At 45.4% G+C, this 23,932-nt stretch overlaps 1 protein-coding gene across 1 annotated transcript in view; it reads left to right on the top strand.

Moving 5' to 3' along the window:
• The window catches only part of LOC143925105 (uncharacterized), a 171,612-nt gene that overhangs the window by 116,794 nt on the left and 30,886 nt on the right, over positions 1-23,932 (top strand). Inside the window, exons 2-3 of the mRNA XM_077449718.1 lie at positions 15,869-17,610; positions 20,222-20,390. Of these exons, the coding sequence (XP_077305844.1) occupies positions 15,986-17,610; positions 20,222-20,390 (1,794 nt within the window). The 5' untranslated portion in view covers positions 15,869-15,985. The remainder of the gene's footprint in view (positions 1-15,868; positions 17,611-20,221; positions 20,391-23,932) is intronic.

Here is a 23,932-nt window from a genome sequence, read left to right as displayed (position 1 = left end):
ACTTAAGGCAAACAGACTCCCAAAACTGGCAGACATCAATGGTTAAGCCGCTATTGAACATATGTATAGAGAAAAAACGGCCACACATAGCGTAAAAATGCATAAAATGTTTAATATAAAAAGCAATAAAAATCAAAGTTGGGATCAGAAAGGATTGCTCGTGGAGTCATTGCAATCCATTTCGATCCAAACTTGGATTTTATTGCTCAAATCAAGTGAATGTCTGTAAGTGTACTCCTGCTTTTTATCTAAAACATTTTATGCACTGTGTGGCAGTTTGTCCTCTCTACATATGTTTGGGAACGGCCTTCCCTATTGATGTCTGCAAGTTTTGGGAGTCTGTTTGCCTCAAGTGAAACTCCTCCATCCATGTTATGGCCAGGTGATCTCCAACCATCCATGTTATGGCCAGGTGATCTCCGACCATCCATGTTATGGCCAAGTGATCTCCAGCCATCCATGTTATGGCCAAGTGATCTCCAACTATCCATGTTATGGCCAAGCGATCTCCAACCATCCATGTAATGGTCAAGTTATCTCCGGCCATCCATGTTATGGCCAGGTGATCTCCGACCATCCATGTTATGGCCAGGTGATCTCCAACCATCCATGTTATGGCCTGGTGATCTCCAACCATCCATGTTATGGCCAGGTGATCTGCAACCATCCATGTTATGGCCGAATGATCTCCGACCATTCATGTTATGGCCAGGTGATCTCCGACCATCCATGTTATGGCCAAGTGATCTCCAACCATCCATGTTATGGCCAGGTGATCTCCAACCATCCATGTTATGGCAAGGTGATCTCCAACCATCCATGTTATGGCAAGGTGATCTCCAACCATCCATGTTATGGCCATGTGATCTCCAACCATCCATGTTATGGCCAGGTGATCTCCAACCATACATGTTATGGCCAGGTGATCTCCAACCATCCATGTTATGGCCAGGTGATCTCCAACCATCCATGTTATGGCCTGGTGATCTCCAATCATCCATGTTATGGCCAAGTGATCTCCAACAATCCATGTTATGGCCAGGTGATCTCCGACCATCCATGTTATGCCCAGGTGATCTCCGACCATCCATGTTATGCCCAGGGGATCTCCGACCATCCATGTTATGGCCAAGTGATCTCCGACCATGTTGTTATGGCCAGGTGATCTCCAACCATCCATGTTATGGCCAGGTGATTTCCAACCATCCATCTGATCCTGTTGGATATTGTTGAGTTACACCTAACGAACGCTCGTTTGACTCGATACTTATCGGTATATGAGCCCACACTCTCTGGTAAGCGTGCCAATCTTGTCATTTGGTGGTGGATCTCACAATCAAAGGCGAAGTCAAAACCCTTTTATGCCCTCACATGGGTGTCTTTTCTTCACCGTCAGTGATTTCATTTTCACAGTGGACTATTTTTTATATGATTATTTATAATCCTTAAATTTTTTTGATCACTGCATGTTTTTTCACCCATTACTTATTATTGTCGATGGACATTTTGTATGTGATTTTGTTGTATCACTACATCGGTTTTATTGACAGTTCCTTTATTTATTCACTTTGCCTCAAGTGAAACTCCTCCATCCATGTTATGGCCAGGTGATCTCCAACCATCCATGTTATGGCCAGGTGATCTCCGACCATCCATGTTATGGCCAAGTGATCTCCGACCATCCATGTTATGGCCATGTGATCTTCAACCATCCATGTTATGGCCTGGTGATCTCCAACCATCCATCTGATCCTGTTGGATATTGTTGAGTTACACCTAACGAACGCTCGTTTGACTCGATACTTATCGGTATATGAGCCCACACTCTCTAGTAAGCGTGCCAATCTTGTCATTTGGTGGTGGATCTCACAATCAATGGCGAAGTCAAAACCCTTTTATGCCCTCACATGGGTGTCTTTTCTTCACCGTCAGTGATTTCATTTTCACAGTGGACTATTTTTTATATGATTATTTATAATCCTTAAATTTTTTTGATCACTGCATGTTTTTTCACCCATTACTTATTATTGTCGATGGACATTTGTATGTGATTTTGTTGTATCACTACATCGGTTTTATTGACAGTTCCTTTATTTATTCACTTTATATTCTCAGATTGTACAGAGCGCTGCACTATTTATTTTTTTGTTATACGGCACAGATAATTTCAGAGCTCCCACAATGCACCATGTTCAGGCCTCCCGCTGTGACCGCACATCAAGCTGCAGCAATGTGGGATCTCAGCTGCATGCACCTGACTGCCATCTGCACGTGGGCCAGTGGTGGGCAGGCGGTGGGTGTGAAGTGGCAGAAGATTTCCGCTGTAACTGCATTTCATATCTCTCAGATTTCATTACCATCGCTCCCACGGGGCAGTTTATAGCAAGTAGCCGATTGCGTTGTTTATAGATTGTCCCATTAGCTCAGTAATGTGTCTCACCACTGTCTGTTTAATTTCACTCTAAGAATCTCCGCAAAATGGATTAACTATTACTGTCGGCAGAGGAAGCAGGCAGAGATAAGCCGCAGCGAGCAGAGAGGGCGCGCTGGTAGCCAGGGCCAATGCCAGTGATTCAAGGTCCCCTGTGTAGCATTGGGGGATAAACTTTATGACCAAAAGTATGTGACCCCCATTCCAGATGATGATCGGGTGTCTCCAGTGAAGGGTCCTGGTAATACTCCATGATACAAAGATATTTTCGATCAGAGGTCTCCAAACTATCTAAACAAGGTGCCAGTTTACTGCCCTTCAAATTTTAGGATTGTAGCCAGTGGGTGTGGAAAATGTCCCAATGTCAGTGGGGAAAAAATAATGCCCTATCGTTTGTTTCAGTGGAAGTAATTGTGCCTCATCGTTGGTGTCAACGGGAGGAATTGTGCCCCATCATTGGTATCAGTGAGAGGAATTGTAGCCCATCAATGGTGTCAGTGGGAGGAATTGTGCCCCATAATTGGTGTCATTGGGAGGAATTGTGGCCCATCAATGGTGTCAGTGAGAGGAATTGTGGTCCATCAATGGTGTCAGTGGGCCGAATTGTGCCCCATCATTGGTGTCAGTGGGAGGAATTGTGCCCCATCATTGGTGTCACTGAAAGTAATAGTGCCCCATCATGGGTATCAGTGAGAGGAATTGTGGCCCATCATTGGTGTCAGTGGGAGGAATTTTGCTCCATCATTGGTGTCATTGGAAAAAATGTAACCCCTTCATTGGTGTCAGTGGGGGTAATTATGCCCTATTGTTGGTATCAGTGGATGAAATACTGTAGTGCCCCAAAGGCCAGATAAAGGCAAGCAAAGGGTCCCATCTGGTCCCTGGGCCACAGTTTGGAGACCACTATTTTAGATAATTGTGCTCTTCCAACCTTGGGGTAACAGTTTGGTGAAGATCTTTTTCTTGTCCAGCATGACTGTGACCCTATGTACAAAGCCAGCTCCATAAAGACATGGTTGTGTGTGAAGGAACTTGAGTGGTCTTCACAAAGCCCTGACCTCAGCCCTATTGTACAGCTCCATAACGACATGCTTTGACCAGTTTGGTGTGAACAAGCACGATTCTTTTCGTGTGAAAGGCATCAACTGATCATCGTTGCAATTTTGTCTGGCTCATGACAATAAAGAAATTTCTACAGCATCTTTTGGATCCAAGTGTGCGATCGATCTTTTCTTCTCTTCTTGATATTGCCTACGGTGATGAGCCGCGCGGGATTAGCATCTTGGATCGGGTGTGTCCATTTTTTACCGTGAAGCGGTGTGTGCATGCTTGTTCTGTTTCCTGCACAGCATCCTGACCTCAAACCTACTGAATACCTTTAGGATGAAATTGAATTCCAATGGTGAGCCAGGTCTTCTCATCCAAGATCAGTACCTGACCTCACAAGTGGAAACCTATAGCCTCTAAAATCTTGTGGAAAGCCTTCCTAGAAGAGTAGAGGATGTTATAGTTGCAAAGGGAGCAACTCCATAATAATGTCCATGGTTTTTTGGAATGAGATGTCCAGATCTACAAAGACATGGTTTGGTGACAACCCTTTTCTGTTCCAGCATGACTGTGCCCCTGTGTACAAAGGCAGCTCTGTAACCCTGCTTTGACAAGTTCGGTGTGAAGGAACTCGAGTGTCCGGCATCTCATCCCCACTGAACACCTTTGGGGTGAATTGGGATGCTGATTGTGTGGTCAGAGGGGTGGAACAGTTTTGGAATAAGATGGTGTAAAAGCTTATAGAAGTGTGATGGTCAGAACACAACTACCTGCATAAAGACATGGTTTAACCAGTTTGGCGTGGAGGAACTCGAGTGTCCTGCACAGAGTCCTGATCTCAACCCTACTGAACATTATTGAGATTTATTGGAATGCCCATTGTGAGCCAGGTCTTCTCATCCTAAATCAGTCTCTGAGGAAGCTGTTATAGACAATGGGTGGGGGGTGGGGGGATCAAAGTCAACTTCATAAAGACATGGTTTGACCAATTTGGCGTGGAAGAAGTTGAGTATCCTACTGAATCCCTTTGAGATGAACTGAGATTGTGAGACAGGTCTTTTCACCCATCATTAGTACCTGAGGAAACTGTTATAGACATTTGGCAGGGACTCGAAGCCAGCTTCTTAAAGACATGGTTTGACCAGTCTGGTGTGGAGGAACTCAAGTGTCCTGCACAGGGCCCAGACTTCTACCCTACTGAACATCTTTGGGATTAATTTTGGACTATGAGCCAGGTATAGACAGGGGGTGGGTAGGGGACTCAAAGCCAACTTCATAAAGCCATGGTCTGACCAGTCTGGTGTGGAGGAACTTAAGTGTCCTGGGCAGAGCTCTGACCTCAACCCTACTAAACACTTTTGGAATGAGTTGAAACACCGGTTGTGAACCAGGTCTTCTCATCAAACATCAGTACCTGACCTCACCAATGAGCAAAAATTCCCACAAACACCCTCCGAGATCTCATGGAAAGCCTTCCCAGAAGAGTGGAGGACATTATAGTCACAAAAAGGGGCAACTCCATAATAATGGTCATGCTTTTTGGGATTAGATGTCCAGCTCCATAAAGACACAGTTTGACTAGCTTGGTGTGGGGGAACATGGGAGTCCTGCAAAGAGGCCTGACCTCAACCCTACTGAACACCTTTGGGATGAATTGGAACACCGGTTGTGAGCCAGGTCTTTTTTTGGTGCCCAACATGTGAGCCAGATCTTCTCATCCAACCTAACCTCCAAAAGAGTGGAAGATGTTATAGCCACAAAATGGGGGACAACTCTAAATTATGACCACGGGGGCAGGGGGCAAATCCATGTAAATGTCTATGGTTTTGGGGTGGAATGTCTAACAAGCTCCTATAGGTGAGATGGTTAACTATTTCGTCAAATAGTGTATCTTCTTGTATTGCTGTAAATTTTGGGGGAATAAATTGGAATGAGCCAGGTCTTCTCACCCAAAATCTTCATAAAGACATGGTTTGACCAGTTTGGTGTGGAGGAACTTGGGTCAGCCCCGATTTCAACCCTACTGAACACCTTTGGGATTAATTAGAAGAAAAATTGTGAGCCAGGTCCAACATCAGTACCTGACCTTGCAAATGGGACAAATTATCACAGACTTCCTCCAAAATCTTGTGGAACGTCTTCCAAGAAAAGTGAAGGATGTTAAAGCTACTAACGAGGCTTTATATTAATGGCCATGGGGGACAACTCTATAATAACCATGGTTTTTGGAATGAGATATCCAGCTCCATAAAGACGATTTGACCAGTTGTGTGTGGAAGAAGTGGCAATGAAGAGCACTTGGTCCCCAGTGGAGGGTCTGGTCTTTAATTTACAATCAAAAAATTGATTTGCTGTAGAGTTCTCTCCCGTTCAATCTAGAAAATCTATGTTTTCCTTCCATCATACGGGCCACTTAACCTGAATCCTCCAGAGGAGCTCCACTGCTGTAAGCTGGTTGTGTACAGAAGACAGGTTCTCTTTAACCGTCCTCATTATTTTGCTCTGTCTTTGTTTTCAGTTGCCTAAATGTATTATTAATACCTGAGGAAACTGTTATAGACATTTGGCAGGGACTCAAAGCCAGCTTCTTAAGACATGGTTTGACCAGCCTGGTGTGGAGGAACTCAAGTGTCCTGCACAGGGCCCAGACTTCTACCCTACTGAACATCTTTGGGATTCATTTTGGACTATGAGCCAGGTATAGACAGGGGGTGGGTAGGGGACTCAAAGCCAACTTCATAAAGCCATGGTCTGACCAGTCTGGTGTGGAGGAACTTGAGTGTCCTGGGCAGAGCTCTGACCTCAACCCTACTGAACACCTTTGGGATGAATTGAAACACCGGTTGTAAGCCAGGTCTTTTTTTGGTGCCCAACATGTGAGCCAGATCTTCTCATCCAACCTAACCTCCAGAAGAGTGGAAGATGTTATAGCCACAAAATGGGGGACAACTCTAAATTATGACCACGGGGGCAGGGGGCAAATCCATGTAAATGTCTATGGTTTTGGATTGGAATGTCTAACAAGCACCTATAGGTGAGATGGTCAACCATTTAGTCAAATAGTGTATCTTCTTGTATTGCTGTAAATTTTGGGGGGATGAATTGGAATGAGCCAGGCCTTCTCACCCAAAATCAACCAAAATCTTCATAAAGACATGGTTTGACCAGTTTGGTGTGGAGGAACTTGGGTCAGCCCCGATTTCAACCTTACTGAACACCTTTGGGATTAATTAGAAGAAAAATTGTGAGCCAGGTCCAACATCAGTACCTGCCCTTGCAAATGGGACAAATTATCACAGACTTCCTCCAAAATCTTGTGGAACATCTTCCAAGAAAAGTGAAGGATGTTATAGCTACTAAGGAGGCTTTATATTAATGGCCATGGGGGACAACTCTATAATAACCATGGTTTTTGGAATGAGATATCCAGCTCCATAAAGGCGATTTGACCAGTTGTGTGTGGAGGAAGTGGCCTTCAGAGGGGCCCCATAGTTGGAATTTACGTTCTGTCTACAGTACGGCCAGTATAAGCAACGGGATAAAAGGTCCTTGTATTGTGGTTGTAATGTGAAGAAAATCAGTGGATGTATTATATTCAGTTGCTGTGACGCTCGGACAATTTATCATTGTACACTTTATATTCCTCTGTACGCCTATAAACAGATTTATTATGGAAATTAATGTTTCTGTGACCTCCAGGGATGCAGATGAAGCGGCTCCCATTTGCATTCACATGTGCAGCGATGTAGAAATGTCCTGCCATTTATGCTGATTTCTTTTCACGGATTTTTACTGCAAAACTGAAAACAAAGACGGAGCAAAAATAATGAGGACGGGAAAAGAGAACCTGTCTTCTGTACACAACCAGCTTACAGCAGTGGAGCTCCTCTGGAGGATTCAGGTTAGGTGGCCCGTATGATGGAAGGAAAACATAGGTTTTCTAGATTGAACGGGGGGAGAACTTTACAGCAAATCAATTTTTTGATTGTAAATTAAAGACCAGACCCTCCACTGGGGACCAAGTGCTCTTCACTGCCTAAATGTACCCATAGGGGTTTATTAGTGAAATGTCATAGAGCTATTTGTAAAGTGAAACATGATGTACATTTGTTCAGTTGCAAAAATGAAATGTTACTTGAGTTTTTTCTCTTCGGGTCAAAAGTTATTCATTCAGAATGAAAAAGTGTTTTGGCCACTAGGTGGAGTTGAGAATGATATAAAATAAGTATTATTTTTACCATTATCATCGGCTCCATCTAGTGGTGTTTTACTGATTCTCTCTGTTTTGCCTTTTAGTACCAGAGGGTATCAAACCCACAGCTGGGAGGTTGTTTATTTAAATTAAAATCATTTTACAATTCTGGAAAGAAAATTTCTGACATGTCACAGGAGCATCATTAAAAGCTGTAATTGAACTCCAGTGCAACGGCTTTGCCTAGGCTGAGATGATGTCATTGTGATATACCAGGGGTCTCACACTGGTGGCCCTACAGCTGTTGCAAAACTACAAGTCCCATCATGCCTCTGCCTGTGGGAGTCATACTTGTAACTGTCAGCCTTGAACTGCCTCATGGGACTTGTAGTTTCACAACAGCTGGAGGGCCACCAGTTTGAGACCCCTGTGATAGACTCACCTGGGACAGAGGCTTTTGGAGGGGGCTGAATGCTAACCTCTTGCCTACCGACTATGGGCCCTGGCATTTGAGGGAGCTACAAGCATTTGGGAAGATGTTCTGGATTATGTAATGCAAAAGGACATTATTAAGGAGGCCATGATGGTCTCTGCCAGCTTGGGACCCCTACCTGATGTTAATGTCATCAGCAAGCCACCTGTCGGGGGGCCCCCTTCCATAATGTGTTTATTGTAAGTAGGTATAGTGTGCTGCCTAAGGGTCTTTCACCCATTGTTGTTTGTGCTAATTAACTCTGCTATTGTCTGAAGGTGTTCTGTGTTTATACTTATCATAATGTGTATTGTAGATTATGAGCTAGGAGACTGCAAGTCTGACCTGGAAGGTCAGACCTCTAAGTCATCCAGGGGGTTAATTAACATCATGTTTATAGTAGATGTCTGTTGTTGTAATTATATTCCTGTGTGCAGTTTGTATTGTTGGGGTAATCTGATCAGGAGGGGGGAATGTTCTTCTCAAGTGTATAAAAGCCTGTATACTTGTTCAAATAAACAGTTCTTATTCTGGTTTACTCCAAAACTGGTACTGCCTAGTTCTTGGGGTAATTTAGCCAGATCCACTGGTCTCATGTTTGAGAGCTTAGGAAGCGATACACTGATGGAAAGGTGGGATGTTTCGTTACAGTCATCAGTCTGCTGCATGCAGAGGGAAGCATTTCCTCAGTCTCAGGAGGGAATGGTAATGGTGTCAATTGCAATCAAGAATGCTAGAAACCATAAGTCTGTGTAGGGATACACTGGCCTGGGTAGGATTGATGATGATACCCAGCAGAATGTGCGGACAGCTCAATCGGAAGCACACTACAAAACATGTAGAGAAAAAAAAGCAAAGGAAGATGCGCCTTCTAAGTGCAGACAGTGTAGAATTTAATAGTACAAGGAATAAAAACACTCACATTGGAGCAGCGTGCTAAAAGACACACCGCTGCAGGACTACTTCCACATACTTACCTCAATGTGAGTGTTTTTTACTCTTTGTACTATTAAATTCTACACTGTCTGCACTTATGCCCCATACACACGGGTCGGACATTCCGGCGACAAAATCCGTCAGATTTTTTCCGACGGATTTTGGCCCAAACTTGTCTTGCATACACACGGTCGCACAAAGTTGTCGGAAAATACGATCATTCAGAATGAGATGACAAACAACACGTACCACGGGACTATAAAGAGGGCAGTAAGTAGCCAATAGCTTTCATCTCGTAATTTATTCTGAGCATGCGTGGCGCTTTGTGCGTCGGAATTGTCTACATGCGTTCGGAAATTTAAACGATCGGATTTTGTTGTCGGAAAACTTTAGATCCAGATCTCAAACTTTGTGTGTGTCGGAAATTCAGACGGAAAAAGTCAGATGGAGCCCACACACAATCGGAATTTCCAACAACACAGTCCGATCGCACATTTTCCGTCGGAAAGTCCATTAGAAGGCACATCTTCCTTTGCTTATTTCCTCGGGTCTCCCCTCCCCCAGTGATCAGACTGTACATTGTAACTTAGTAGAAGGAGGAGGAAGCATTTCCTCAGTCTCCCCTCCCCCCCAGTGATCAGACTGTACATTGTAACTTTGTAGAATGCAGGATGCATCATTTCCTCAGTCTCCCCTCCCCAGGGATCAGACTGCACATTGTAACTTTGTAGAAAAGAATGCAAGATGAATCATTTCCTCAGTCTCCCCTCCCCCAGTGATCAGACTGTACATTGTAACTTTGTAGCAAGTCATAAGATAAGAGGCTGCAGCCTTAAGTTATTAGCACCATTTGTATGACAAGAGGGGTGAATGTTGGTTTGGTAAAGTTGATTAATAAAAAAAACAGTGGTTGGCTTGCCGTGTTTTGGATACTGTAAAGCCAGAAATATAGCCGGGGTGGATACTTTGTAAAGCCAGAAATATAGCCGGGGTGTCATTGTGCGCAGCGGGGAGGTAATGGCAGTGATGCGGATGATGATACCTCCAGCTCTTTGTGAATAATAGATGATGGTTCTACCTTGGGACAAGTGAAAGGCGGTCAGAGCGGAGGAGAACGGATCGGAGGAGGAGGAGGGGGTTGGTCGGCCATTGTGCTGGACCTCATCATCCCAGCATGATCCCAACCTCTCCGAAAACACTGACCCCCCCCCCCCCCCCCCCCCAATTTCATCTCCCACTCCGATGCTGAATGACCGGCTTGTGGTAGACGCTCTTTGTTGATCCTTTTGAGTCAAACCACACAAACATTGTCATAAACTGCTTAGGAAACAATGAGAGCGAAATTTGCTGATTTATCTGACAAAAAAAATATCGACCATATTGATAAAAGAGCAAATGATTGGTTTGCATTTTTTAGTTTCCTTTTTTTCAATTGTTATTTATAAATAAAAAAAATTTGCAGGTAAACATGAAATATTGCATATAACTATTACGTAGACTGACATTTTTCCATAGACTTACCTTGTAAAAGTTAAAATTCTGATATTTACAGAGCTCAATAGCTAAAGTTTGTATGTATACTATACACACATAAATCAAGAGCCATTGATTGAAACCAATAGTAGTATAAGTGTCAACGGCGCAACCAATAAACAGTGATAAGTGTATAAATCAGCTGCAGCTACTGTGCTTCACTATAACAAACGTTTTAAACGTGGCTTACTATCTGTCAAGTTAAATCGTTCAGGAGAGGTTGAAAAAACGTCCCGTTTATATGAAGCCTAAAAGTAAATAATGCCGATAGTAGAAAATAGTAGAAATAAAAACAACAATATAAATACTATATATATATATATATGTACTGTACTGAGCGCAGCTTTCCACTATCAGCATTATCTTATTATTATTATTATTGGCTACAAGATTTAAACCTAAACATTGCATTCGACTGATATAAATATAATATAATTGAACTACTTGTCAACCACGCTATAGCACAAGGATGGCTACAGCATGGTTGTCCTGTGCACCCTCAGGATGTGCATTAGGCACGCTCTGTGAGCTCTGTGTCTTTTGGACAGCTGATCACAGATCGAGATAAAGGGCCAATCACAGCGGTCTTTTACCATGTGATGAGCTGTGTCCAATCATAGCTCATCACATGTAAACAATTGCTGGTTATTTCTGATTATCAGTGTAGCCCCATCAGCGGCAATCAGCATATCAGTGCCGCATTATCAGTGCCTCCTCATCAGTGCAGCCTCATCAGCGCCCATCAGTGCAGCCTCACCAGCACCCATCAGTGCCGCCTCATCAGTGCTTCCTCATCATTACCCATCAGTGCAGCCTCATCATTGCCCATCAAAGTAGCCTCATCGGTGCCCATCAGTTCAGCCTCATCGGTGCCCATCAGTGGAGCCTCATCAGTGCCCATCAGTGCAGCCTCATCAGTGCCGCCTCATCAGCGCCCATCAGTGCTGCCTCATCAGTGCCGTCTCATCAGCGCCCATCAGTGCCACCTTATCAGTGCTCTTCAGTGCAGCCTCATCAACGCACATCAGTGAAGAAGGAAAGTTAATTTTGCTAAATTTTAACAAAGAAAATTTCAAAATTTCTGGTAACTTTCCATTTGTTTAGCAAAAAAAGAAAAGAAAAAAAGAGTGGTGATTAAATACCACCAAAAGAAACCTCCATCTGTCTCAAAAAAAATGATAAAAATGTCATATGGGTACAGCGTCGCATGACCGCGCAATTGTCATTCAAAGTGGGAAATCTCTGAAAGATGAAAATTGGCCAGGGCCGGAAGGGGGTGAAAGTGCCCGGAATGGAAGTGGTTAATATAACAGAAAGAAAATTCAAAATAACATTTTATGTTCTTGATTATTAAATGCAAATGTATTCACGGCAATGTCAGTTAGTGATATGCAGTATATATACCGACCAACTGATAAAGTTCAAGAAAAGAGAAGATTATCATATGAGGAACCCCCATTTACATCGAGTGGATTAGGTTCCAGATTATCAGATTTATAGATTAACACATTAACATTTCTCTGCTCGCTTTTTATGCGTGAGCGGTGATGAACGCATTTTATACTCTGTTTGAAGCTTCTTCCGATGCTGTCGCTTATTATACCGAATTACCTCCCCCTCTACCTCACTAGGACCTGCAGATGGGATTGGGATTGGGATTTTTTTTTGTTAGAGCCAACCAAAAATCTACAACTAGGTCACCTCTCCAGACCACGATGGTCCATCATTAGAAAATGTTAATTTCTCTGAAGTTTTCACAAAAATTGGGAGCAAAATGCATTGGAGTCCATTGCAAAGTAGACAATGAAGCGTACCTTCACTCCCCTGATTCACTTTACCTCTCTGCACTCCGTTCACCTTCACAATATAAGACATTGTGTTTTTTTTTTTTTTTTATGTACAAATGTGGGTGAAACTCAGGCTTCTCCTAGAGGATCACAATCAGTCGCCAACTGCTAGGAGCGCCGGCCAGGAACGGAGCTTGTCTTGGCTCCAAACATCAGCATGTAGTAAAGTGGAGGTCCCTCAAACCGCACCTCATTGAAAATCCAGTAATGGAGAAGTGTGTGGCAGTCTCAGCCTTGGCTCCAGCCAGGCCACGTCCCAACGCGTTTCGCTCATGATTAAAGAGGAAGTAAACCCTGATGGGTTTACTTCCTCTTTCATTCCCTGCAAAGGTAAAGCATAATGGACTACTATGCATCGCATCGTAGTCCATTATGTGTCACTTACCTGACACAGGAGCCAGCGAAGTCACCGCTGTCCCCTGTAGTCCGGCGCATCCATCTTCTCGGTGGGTCTCACCGCTCCGCCGCTGTCATTTGGCGAAGCCGCGATGACGTCACTCCCGGGCATGCGCACAGGAGCCGCCACTCGCGGCATATCGCTGTTGACCGCGGCGCGCTCAGTGCGCCTGCGCGCCGCTGTCTATGGCGCATGCGCCATAGACAGCGGTGCCTGTCTTTCGGCAAATATCTCCTAAACCGTGTCGTTTTAGGAAATATTTCTTGGACCTACAGGTAAGCCTTAATCTAGGCTTACCTGTAGGTCAAAGTTGGTTGTAAGGGTTTACAACCACTTTAAGCTTTAGGGTGGAGTGAAACGCGTTGTTGACGTCGCCTGGCTGGGGCCTAAGTTGAGACTGCCTCACACTTCTCCATTACAGGATTTTCCCCTGTAGTCCGGCGCATCCATCTTCTCGGTGGGTCTCACCGCTCCGCCGCTGTCATTTGGCGAAGCCGCGATGACGTCACTCCCGGGCATGCGCACAGGAGCCGCCACTCGCGGCATATCGCTGTTGACCGCGGCGCGCTCAGTGCGCCTGCGCGCCGCTGTCTATGGCGCATGCGCCATAGACAGCGGTGCCTGTCTTTCGGCAAATATCTCCTAAACCGTGTCGTTTTAGGAAATATTTCTTGGACCTACAGGTAAGCCTTAATCTAGGCTTACCTGTAGGTCAAAGTTGGTTGTAAGGGTTTACAACCACTTTAAGCTTTAGGGTGGAGTGAAACGCGTTGTTGACGTCGCCTGGCTGGGGCCTAAGTTGAGACTGCCTCACACTTCTCCATTACAGGATTTTCAGCGATGCGTGGCTTGAGGGACCCCTCCTTCACTACAATGGTTTTTTTTTTGTGTTTACTCTTTTTCCTATTTATTTATTTATTGCCATACTTGTCTTGTTATCATATTCTGGGAAATTTTTACAGGAAACTAAACGCTGTTCATTCAGAGGTTTGGATTTGCTTTGGATGAAGTTGTCTGTTTTAGAGAAAAGTTAAGCATTTAGCAGGCGGAGAGCGGAGAAATTGTGAGCTCATTACCTCTGCCGATAATCGGCTCACGTCTTCAGCTAATTATCACCGCGCAGATTAAAGTGGGCCATGTCACTTAGAAAAAAACCTCTTTGGAGATAAATTTATCTCAGCAGCCACATTTCCTTATCAAGTATGAGAATATATCAGAGAAGCTGTTTTCTTTCTCTGCAAATGTATTAAAATCATTTCACTGGTTATCAAAAAAACATCAAAGATTTCTGCAGAAACATCTATGTTCAGCAATGTACATGTAGCAGGGAAGACAGTGGCAACTGCCCATCACACCTGTACTATATTTCCATAAACATAGGCATGCACATGGGATGTCCAAGGGGGGCCCTAATACCTAATAACTATGTGAGGTGTCAATTCCCCCTACTGCCTGCATAGTAAACTGTGTTTACTATGCTTCAGTTTGTGAGGGCTGGGCCTGCAGAGAAAGGCATGTGTGTGTTTGAGCTTTGGCGTGTACACCCTAATGCAGTAGGCTGCGCACACCTATGGCCATAAAGAATGTGAACATAAAGTAATGACTGAGTTCAAGTGTTTCCAGTGAAGGGCCCTGGTAATGCTCCTCCATACAAAGACATTGTAGACAACTGTGCTCTTCCATACTTGTGGTAACAGTTTGGTGAAGACCCATTTCTGTTCCAGCATGACTGTGTCTCCTTGTACAAAGCCAGCTCCCTAAAGACATGGTGTGACCAGCCTGATGTGGTGGAACTCAAGTGTCCTGCACAGAGCCTTGACCTCAACCCTACTGAAAACCTTTGGACATCAACCCTACCTTTTGGAAGACCTTTGGTATAAGGTATTCTCAACCAACATCAATACCTGGCCTTAACTAACCCTACCAAACACTTTTGGGAAGAGGTCTTCTCATCCCAAAGGTGTACAGTAGGTTTGAGGTCATGGAGGAACTCGAGTGTCCTGCACAGAGCCTTGACCTCAACCCTACTGAACACCTTTGGACATCAACCCTACCTTTTGGAAGACCTTTGGTATAAGGTATTCTCAACCAACATCAATACCTGGCCTTAACTAACCCTACCAAACACCTTTGGGAAGAGGTCTTCTCATCCCAAAGGTGTTCAGTAGGTTTGAGGTCATGGAGGAACTCGAGTGTCCTGCACAGAGCCTTGACCTCAACCCTACTGAACACCTTTGGACATCAACCCTACCTTTTGGAAGACCTTTGGTATAAGGTATTCTCAACCAACATCAATACCTGGCCTTAACTAACCCTACCAAACACTTTTGGGAAGAGGTCTTCTCATCCCAAAGGTGTTCAGTAGGTTTGAGGTCATGGAGGAACTCGAGTGTCCTGCACAGAGCCCTCACCTCAATCTTGCTGAACATCTTTGGGATGAATTGGAACACCGATGGCGAGCCAGGTTTCGTTTTGGTGCCCAACGCTAGACCCAACATGTGAGCCATATCTTTTCATCCAACATCAGGATCAGACCTCCAGAAGAGTGGAAGATATTATAACCACAAAATGGGGGACAACTCTATATTAATGTACATGGGGGCAGGAGGCAACTCCATGTTAATGGCCCTGGTTTTGGAGTGGAATGTCTAACAAGCTCCTATAGGTGTGATGGTCAACCATTTGGCCATATAGTGTATCTTCTTATATTGCTGTAAATTTTTCAATAAATGTAGTCTGTGACACTCCATGCTTGAACTCCAGAAAAGACAAGATTGGGATCTTTCATGCTCTAGTAATGGTCCTCTTGGCTGCTGTGAAGATTTACTGTATGTTAGCCTTGTAAACTGAAAGCCACTGAAGTCGTGTTGTATACTCTGTAATGGTTTAAAGGTAGAATCAAACTTTTTATCCTATCCTAATGACGTTTTGTGATTTATCTGTTATGCAAACGTTGAGTCCAGTTGGTTTATATAATTACTGATGGTGTTTTTTTTTTTCTATTTTCTGGAAGGGCACCTCGACTGAGCGGATTACCCCAGCCATGTCCCCATTCCGGCTTCCACAAAGAGTGCTCAGCTCCACTGCTAGCATGTGAGTACTCTCAGCAAAGCGGCCTGCTCCCCATGCTATGGACACTTCGCATCATCACGGCTGCATTCCCGGGCCCCTCTATCTCCTCCAACATCCGTGTGCAAACTTCCCATGTCCATCTGCTATGACATACATCCCTGCTGATGATCTGCATGAACATTCCAGAACCACCCTGAGCCCCTACAGCTACCCGCTGAGCACAAACCATGGCTTAGAGGAGCCCTTCCTGAGCAGCATGCATCCGTTAAAGAGTGTAGGGTGCCATTTTGTGGGCGGAGATTGCCACCCTCTTCGGGCATGGCAAGTAGGCAACACAGTACCCAGTGCTATGGCTGAACCCAGGCTGTATCGGAGCTTGGAGAACCTACATTGGGCAGAGTCAAGCATGTTTGCACACTACAGAAACTTGGATAGCGAATTTATTCTGCACTGTAGAAGCACTCGCAACCTGTCGGAAGGGTTGGAGGAGAACTTACCTGTCCAGGGCGTGTCGGACAGGGTTGCGTTTCACCGGGACCTGCCGATGCCCCCACTTGCCAAACTTCATCATTGGCTTTTCCCTACAGTGGACGACAAGGTCTCCTACAGTGATGCCAAACGGGAACTGAAAGAAAAGCTCAGAACTCACAGCTCCAAGACCGTGGAGCCCGCTAGGCCTATTCGCCCACAGACTCTGATAGCCGACTGTGTGGCCAGAACCCCGGGGGAAAGGCCATGCCACCACTGCAAGCGTATGTTGGCCTGCTGCACACCTTCTGCACTTTCGAATAGCACAAATGCAGTGGTCAGGCATTGCACAAGCTTTTTAGCCCACAGAACTACTCCAGAGCACATAAAGCAGGAGGCCAGGAGACGGCTGCAACTAAGAAGGCAAAACAGTTCGCCAAACCTGACGCTGTATCAAGGAGAGGCTGACGGTGGTGGTTTGGTCAAGTCAAAGACTGCCGAGTCTTTCAGTGAGCGGACACTGTGTCCCGGGAAAGGTTGGGAAACAGACCCTGCTAAAAGGCCAGGCACTAAGGGCAAATTGTACATCCCAACATTCGAAGAGTTCAAGAGAATGCGCAACAAGGAGAAAAACTCAACGACAAAGGGGAACGAGGGTTTGGAAATTGCTGAATCCTTGGCCAAAAATAAGCCAGAGCAAGACTATAAAGATGGAAACTCTCAATGGACAGTTAATACAGACACCTCCAGCCACAGGCCAGACCAAGAGACAATGACTATGGAGGATACATCTACATCCCCGGCCATCGAAAGCAGCGAGACATCGGACTCCCGACCCAGGATGTGTTCGAGTAATGGCAATGCTGATGGCACAGCTCCACTCCCTGTAGAGTATAGCCCATTAGACAACAGAGCTTGCCCTTCATATCGACCTGCTTTCACCGCTCCCATTTGTTCCAGCCCTGTTCCGAGTTTCCCATTACAGGCTCTAACCATGCATAGTGAGAAAGACCAGCTTGTGTGTGAACCCCATGATGATGCACGTAGATTAGGTGGATTCCCTGGTGTGGCCGAGCATGGTCATGCTTCTGAAGCCCACTCTTCTTGCTGTCCATCTTTGCTTCTAGAGGCAACTGACTTGTCCGGCTACAGTGCCAAGCTGCAGAAGATGAAGGATGGCCTCATAGGGTCCGCTCTGGACCTTATCAAGAAAAGGTAAATTCATTCATACACAGAATGTATTGTTTTTATTTATTGTTTTGTACAGTTTAACATCTACTTTATTTTGTGTTGATATATATATATATATATATATATATATATATATATATATATATATATATATTTTTTTTTTTTTTTAGCTAAACTCCAGGAAGGATCAGTTTATTTTTCCATCTGTGTCCCATTGGTGATATTTCCCTTCACTTCCTGTCCCATATCCAAAACCAGAAGTGAAAGGAAATTATTCCAAAGTGAGGGAATCCCTGGTTGTCCCCAGGACTAGTTACCCCATTTCTCCACTATTCCTGGTGCTGGTGACAACCCAGAGGTTGGGATTTTGTTTCACTTTTATGCACCAGGACAGATAGAGAAGGTGAGTCTCCAAAAGGCCCCTCCAACACTCAGGCATTTTTCATGCGCCACAGCGCTAAAAATAGCGTCTGTCTAGCGCCTGAAAAAAAAAAGCCCCTTTCACTCCAGTGTGAAAGCCTGAGGGCTTTCACACTGGAGCGGTGCGCTAGCAGGACGGTAAAAAAAGTCCCGCTAGCAGCATCTTTGGAACGGTGAAAGGAGCGGTGTATTCACCGCTCCTAAACTGCTCCTACCCATTGAAATCAATGGGAAAGAGCGGCTATACCGCCGGCAAAACGCCACTGCAGCGGCGCCTTGCGGGTGGTTTTAACCCTTTTTCGGGTTAAAACTGCCCCGCTAGTGGCCGAATACCGCTAAAACGACAGTAAAGCGGCACTAAAAATAGCGCCGCTTTACCGCCGATGCCCTCACCGCCCCAGTGTGAAAGGGGCCTAACAGGGGCACAGACAGCAATTAAAACTATTCGTTATAGGGATGAAACTTGCATGCTACTATGTGTAGTTTAAAGTGAAAATAGAACATCAAACTCCAATGAACAGTGAAATAAAAAATCAGAGTAAACTCAAAAAAACACAAAAATATAATGTGAACAACTGCATAAACAAATGAAAAAAGAAGGGGGGAGTGGTGCGTTTATTCAACATAATGTGCCGTTAACATAAAACCCCAAAATAAAATAAAATAAAATAAAGTGCAAAAAAAGTCCAAGTAAAATCAAATGGTAGGAATCAGTTTATATAGAGATGCATGTCTCATAGAATGGTAGCTTGATAGAAGGAAAACAAAGCTTCAGTCTAACATCGATTGTAAAATGTATCAAGATAACTCTTACTGGAGTGGATTTCCCTTCCAAGGGGTAGATTTCCTCTCACTTCCTGTCTCCCTCCGCTATGGTACTATGGGCAAGGAATGGTCGCAAGTATATCCCAATGTAATAAATCGATCTATTGTGATAACAGCAGTGCCATCTACACAAGAAGTAGTCGTTTTTTGGAGCAAGCTTTACTCTATCTATGGAATGACCCAGTGGTGAGCGCAGGATGTGTTGGTGCTAAGATTCCATGCAGAATTTCGTCTTCGTTTGGGACCTGAATGTCTCCGCAGATCCACCAGCAGGTTTCCCCATTCGCTATCTGATGAGCCTGGTTTGACCTTTTGGTCATTGTTGGAGGAGAGCGGCCAATCTATAAATTTTACAATCGATGTTGGACTGATGCTTTGTTTTCCTTCTATCAAGCTACCGTTCTATGAGACATTTATCTTTATATAAACTGATTCCTACCATTTGGTTTTACTTGGACTTTTTTTGCACTTTATTTTAGTTTATTTAATTTTTAGGTTTTATGTTAACGGCCTTCTTTGTTCAAGTAAAACTATTCAATTCTAATCCCTCTCTTCCCTATCCAAAACTAAAAAAGCCTGTAGTTATACTTTAAGGAATTATTCACACATACAGTGTACTTGGTTACAGTGGTGCAAGCTTTAAAGGGTGTCCATTATGAGGGGTTCCCATCATCCCTGTGCTGAGTTCCCGGGTCTGTACACCTGCTGTGTCCATTATGAGGGGTTCCCACCATCCCTGTGCTTAGTTCCCGGGTCTGTACACCTGCTGTGCCCATTATGAGGGGTTCCCACCATCCCTGTGCTGAGTTCCCGGGTCTGTACACCTGCTGTGCCCATTATGAGGGGTTCCCATCATCCCTGTGCTGAGTTCCCGGGTCTGTACACCTGCTGTGCCCATTATGAGGGGTTCCCACCATCCCTGTACTGAGTTCCCGGGTCTGTACACCTGCTGTGCCCATTATGAGGGGTTCCCATCATCCCTGTGCTGAGTTCCCGGGTCTGTACACCTGCTGTGCCCATTATGAGGGGTTCCCACCATCCCTGTACTGAGTTCCTGGGTCTGTACATCCGCTGTGCCCATTATGAGGGGTTCCCACCATCCCTGTGCTGAGTTCCTGGGTCTGTACACCTGCTGTGCCCATTATGAGGGGTCCCACCATCCCTGTGCTGAGTTCCCAGGTCCGTACACTCGCTGTACCCATTATGAGGGGTTCTTACCATCCCTATGCTGAGTTCCCAGGTCCGTACACTCGCTGTACCCATTATGAGGGGTTCTTACCATCCCTGTGCTGAGTTCTGTACATGACATGTATAGATGTTATATTTTGGAGGTGCAGGCAGTGAGAATTGCTGATGATGGATGTTGGTTGACCCTCTTCTCTCCTCACAGTTGTAGCACTGACAGCGGAGAGCCTCCAGCAAGCGGATCATGTGACGTCCCGAAAACTGATAGCAGCGCGTCAGAGGGTCAGAGCTGTCAATCACCCACCGTCTCAATGGCAACGCCAAGCTGCCAGAACGCACTAAGCACCGAGGTGCCCTCTGACCTCAAACCTAGTGTAAGTAGATCGCAATGACGGCTGCATTAGTAGGGAATTTACATGATGGTGTCATCTCTGAGCCGACATCTCAGTCCAAGAAGCAGATGGTGACCCTGAATGATGCTTTAACAAAGACTGCGCCGTCCTTCTGTAAGAGAAAAGCAGAAGAAGGCATTGTCAGGGGGAGGACTGTGATCTATATGAGAGGTGATACATACCTGGAAGTGTTACATTGACACATTACTGAGCATGCAATATTCAGTATACAGTGGGGTGGGGGGGGGGGGAATAATGATTTTATCCCCTGCAGATTGTGTAGTTTGCCCACATACACAGAAATGAAGGGTCTATCATTTTTATCATAGGTGTATTTTATATGATAGAGACAGAGTATCAACCAAAAATCTAATTTTTTTTTTTGGGGGGGGGGGGGATTTGTGCTGGGGCATATGTGGAGAAAGAGAATTTGAGCTGGAGGGGATGGTGGGGCAAAGATTTGGGCTGGGAGGGGCGGTCTCAGCAGGGGTAGGGCAGATTTGCACGGGGGGGGGGGTGTTTTCGCTGACATATAATGCTCATACATTTTGAGGGAAAGGGGGGGGGGTGCAATTTGGCATGGGCTCTAGATGACCTTGTCCCAGCACTGATAGTCAGTATTGATCATTGGCAAACTTCAGACGGGCCTGTACATGTGCCTTCTTGTGCCGTGTTTGGAGGAGAAGAAAAATGCTGACCATGACCCTAAAGCCCCATACACACTATTAGATTTTCTGCTGAGTTTTTCCTTCAGATTTACCAAAACCATATAATATGAGGTCAAACCTTGGGAGTTTCAATGTGTATGCAATCAGGTAGACCCTTCTACTACATGGTTTTGGTAAATCTGAAGGAAAAACTCAGCAGAAAATCTGATAGTGTGTATGGGGCCTAAGAACACCGTCCCTACATTCACACACGGAGGTGGAAACATGATGCTTTGAGGTTGATTCTCTGTTAAAGGTACAGGCCTACTTTGCCGCATTGAGGGGCCAATGGACGGGGCCATGGATTGTAAAACCTTGGATGAGAACCTTCTTCCCTCAGCCAGTAGAAGATGGGTCATGGATGGGTCTTCCAGCATGACAATGACTCAAAACATACCGCCTAAGCACGTATGAGTGCCTCAAGAAGAAGCACATTAAGGTCATGGAGTGGCCTAGCCAGTCTCCAGACCTTAATCCTATAGAGAAATGGCGGGAGCTGAAACTTTGAGATTCCAAGAGACATCCAAGAAACCTTAAGGATTTAGAGAAGATCTGTAGAGAAGAGTGGACCAAAACTCCTCCTGAGATGTGTGCAAACCTGATCACCACCTACAAGAAACCTCTGACCTCTGTGATCACCAACAAGGGTTTCTCCACCAACTACTAAGTCATGCTTTACTTGAGGATCAAATACTTATTTTACTCACTGAACTGCAACTTAATTCATAGCATTTGTATCGTGTGTGTTTTTTTTCTGGGTTTTTGGTTGATATTCTGTCTCTATCATATAAAAAACACCTATGATAAAAATGATAGACCCTTCATTTCTATGTAAGTGGGCAAAACTTACACAATCTGCAGGGGATCAAATCATTATTCTCCCCCCCCTGTATATCTTATGTGAGGTCGGCTGGCTTTTCAATGTCGGCTGGAGGAAGCACACGGCCTCCTTTTTCTTTAGAAATAGGAGGCTTTATTGTCTCGATCAGGGTGGGGCTTCCTGAAGGTAATATTGTCATTTTTACACCCGATCATTAGCAGTTCTGGTCTGTATCCGCTCTATGAAGTCTATTCTATAGCCGGATGCAGAAAATAGATCGTTCTTTTTCATCAGTGCGGAGGTGGCGCCGCATCATCTGTACATCCACCCCACAGACTGGAACAACCAACAATAATCTCCCTGTGAATGGATGGCTCCGCTCCCCTGTCACATCCTTCACTGAGTCTGTATTGGCTCAGAGAGAGGATAGGATGAGCTGCACGGAGTCAGGCTCCAGTCCTAGGTTAGGCACCACAAGTCCCAGCCAGGCCTGTCTTTAATATTGATTGGACCCTGGGCAAAACTTTTCTTGCCCCCCCCAGGCAGTTTTGCTCTCTCCGCCTGCTTTGAGACATAAAATAAATAGCAGCTAGACTCCGAATCAGTTTACTGAATCAGATCAGGCAGCTATTGCGATTGGTTGCCAGAGGTTACAGTGTATCATTACCACTCCATGACTGGTTGCTAGAGGTTACAGCACACATTATGGCTCAATGATCAGTTGCTAGAGGTTACAGCACATGATTTCTGCTTGTTGATTGGTTGCTAGAGATTACTGTGGATATGACCTCAGGGGGGCATAACATACATATCAATGCCGCCGGCTGCCGCTATTTACATATGAATGCTGGTAATTGACATGTAAACACGGGGTCTGCAGGTGAGTCATCTGCACACAACAATAGGGCAGAGCTGGGTAGCATTAGTAGCAGCCCTTCACACTGAGATATTGGGACACAGCACAGGACTAAAACCTCAAGGGGCGAGGGAATTTAAACCAGGATAGTTGGCAAATATGAGGCAGCTGCTTTGGGCCCCACAACAATGATAGGGCCCAGGGCAGCTGCCCCTTTTGCCCTGCCGTGAGCAATAGGAGGAGGCTGCTTTGGAGCAATGCATGATATACTGCCTTCTTCTGTGCAGGTGGGGGCTGCATGCCCGCGTTTATGCCCGCTCAGGTGCATTGTGCTTATGGCAGCGCAGTTATTTCAATGGGTTGTCCCACACGTGACATTTGTTACTGCGTTATGGCCCCGGATTCCTAAATCACTTTAGCAATGTGCATTGGGGTGCTGTTAAGAATTAAGGATAAATTAACGAGTGTGAACTGAGCCATTAAGTGTATAAAATACATTATGGCGGGGGTTGGCAATCCACCAATCGCAACTGTGGGCAGCCGATATGTAGATCGCGAATATGGCCCTGCTTTGATGGCCCCCCTGCCCAGGCTCCTATTCACTGCGGAGTGGAGGGCGGGAGGTATCACAGCACTAGACAGAGGACGGGAGCTGCCTCAGTCCACCTTTCAAGTTAACCAGCAGGTGATTGGTTGGTAGGCAGCCAGGCAGTCCTAGCAACCAATCACTAGCGTGTTAATGTGAAAAGTTAACTCTGACAGCTCCTGCTCCCGAACTGTGCTGCCCCCCGCTCTCTGCTCTGCACTACACCCGTGTAAGGTAGGGGAGTGCTTCCTACACATTGGTGTGTGTTTGTGTGGGCGGGGAGCACAGGACACTGCTATGGGAAAGGGGGGCAGAGGACAAAATAGTGGGGGGGTGCATGTGATGTGAAGGGGGGCAAAGGACACTGCTTTGGGAGGGCAGAGGGTGCTGATATGGGTGGGAGGGGCAGGGTACACTACAGTGGGGAGGGTGAGGGGAACAGAGGACACTGCTTTAGGGGGGCACAGGACACTGCTCTGAGGGGAAAGGGGGGGGGCAGATGACACTACAGTGGGGGGGGGGTGAAGTGAAGGGGGACAGAGGACACTGCTATAG

Source organism: Lithobates pipiens, unplaced genomic scaffold, assembly GCF_037356315.1.
Source record: "Lithobates pipiens isolate NorthernLeopardFrog02 unplaced genomic scaffold, aLitPip1_a1.2 Scaffold_22, whole genome shotgun sequence".
Classification (NCBI taxonomy): domain Eukaryota; kingdom Metazoa; phylum Chordata; class Amphibia; order Anura; family Ranidae; genus Lithobates; species Lithobates pipiens.
The sequence above is the reverse complement of the archived record's forward strand: the minus strand, read 5'-3'. Positions and strand labels throughout refer to the sequence as shown.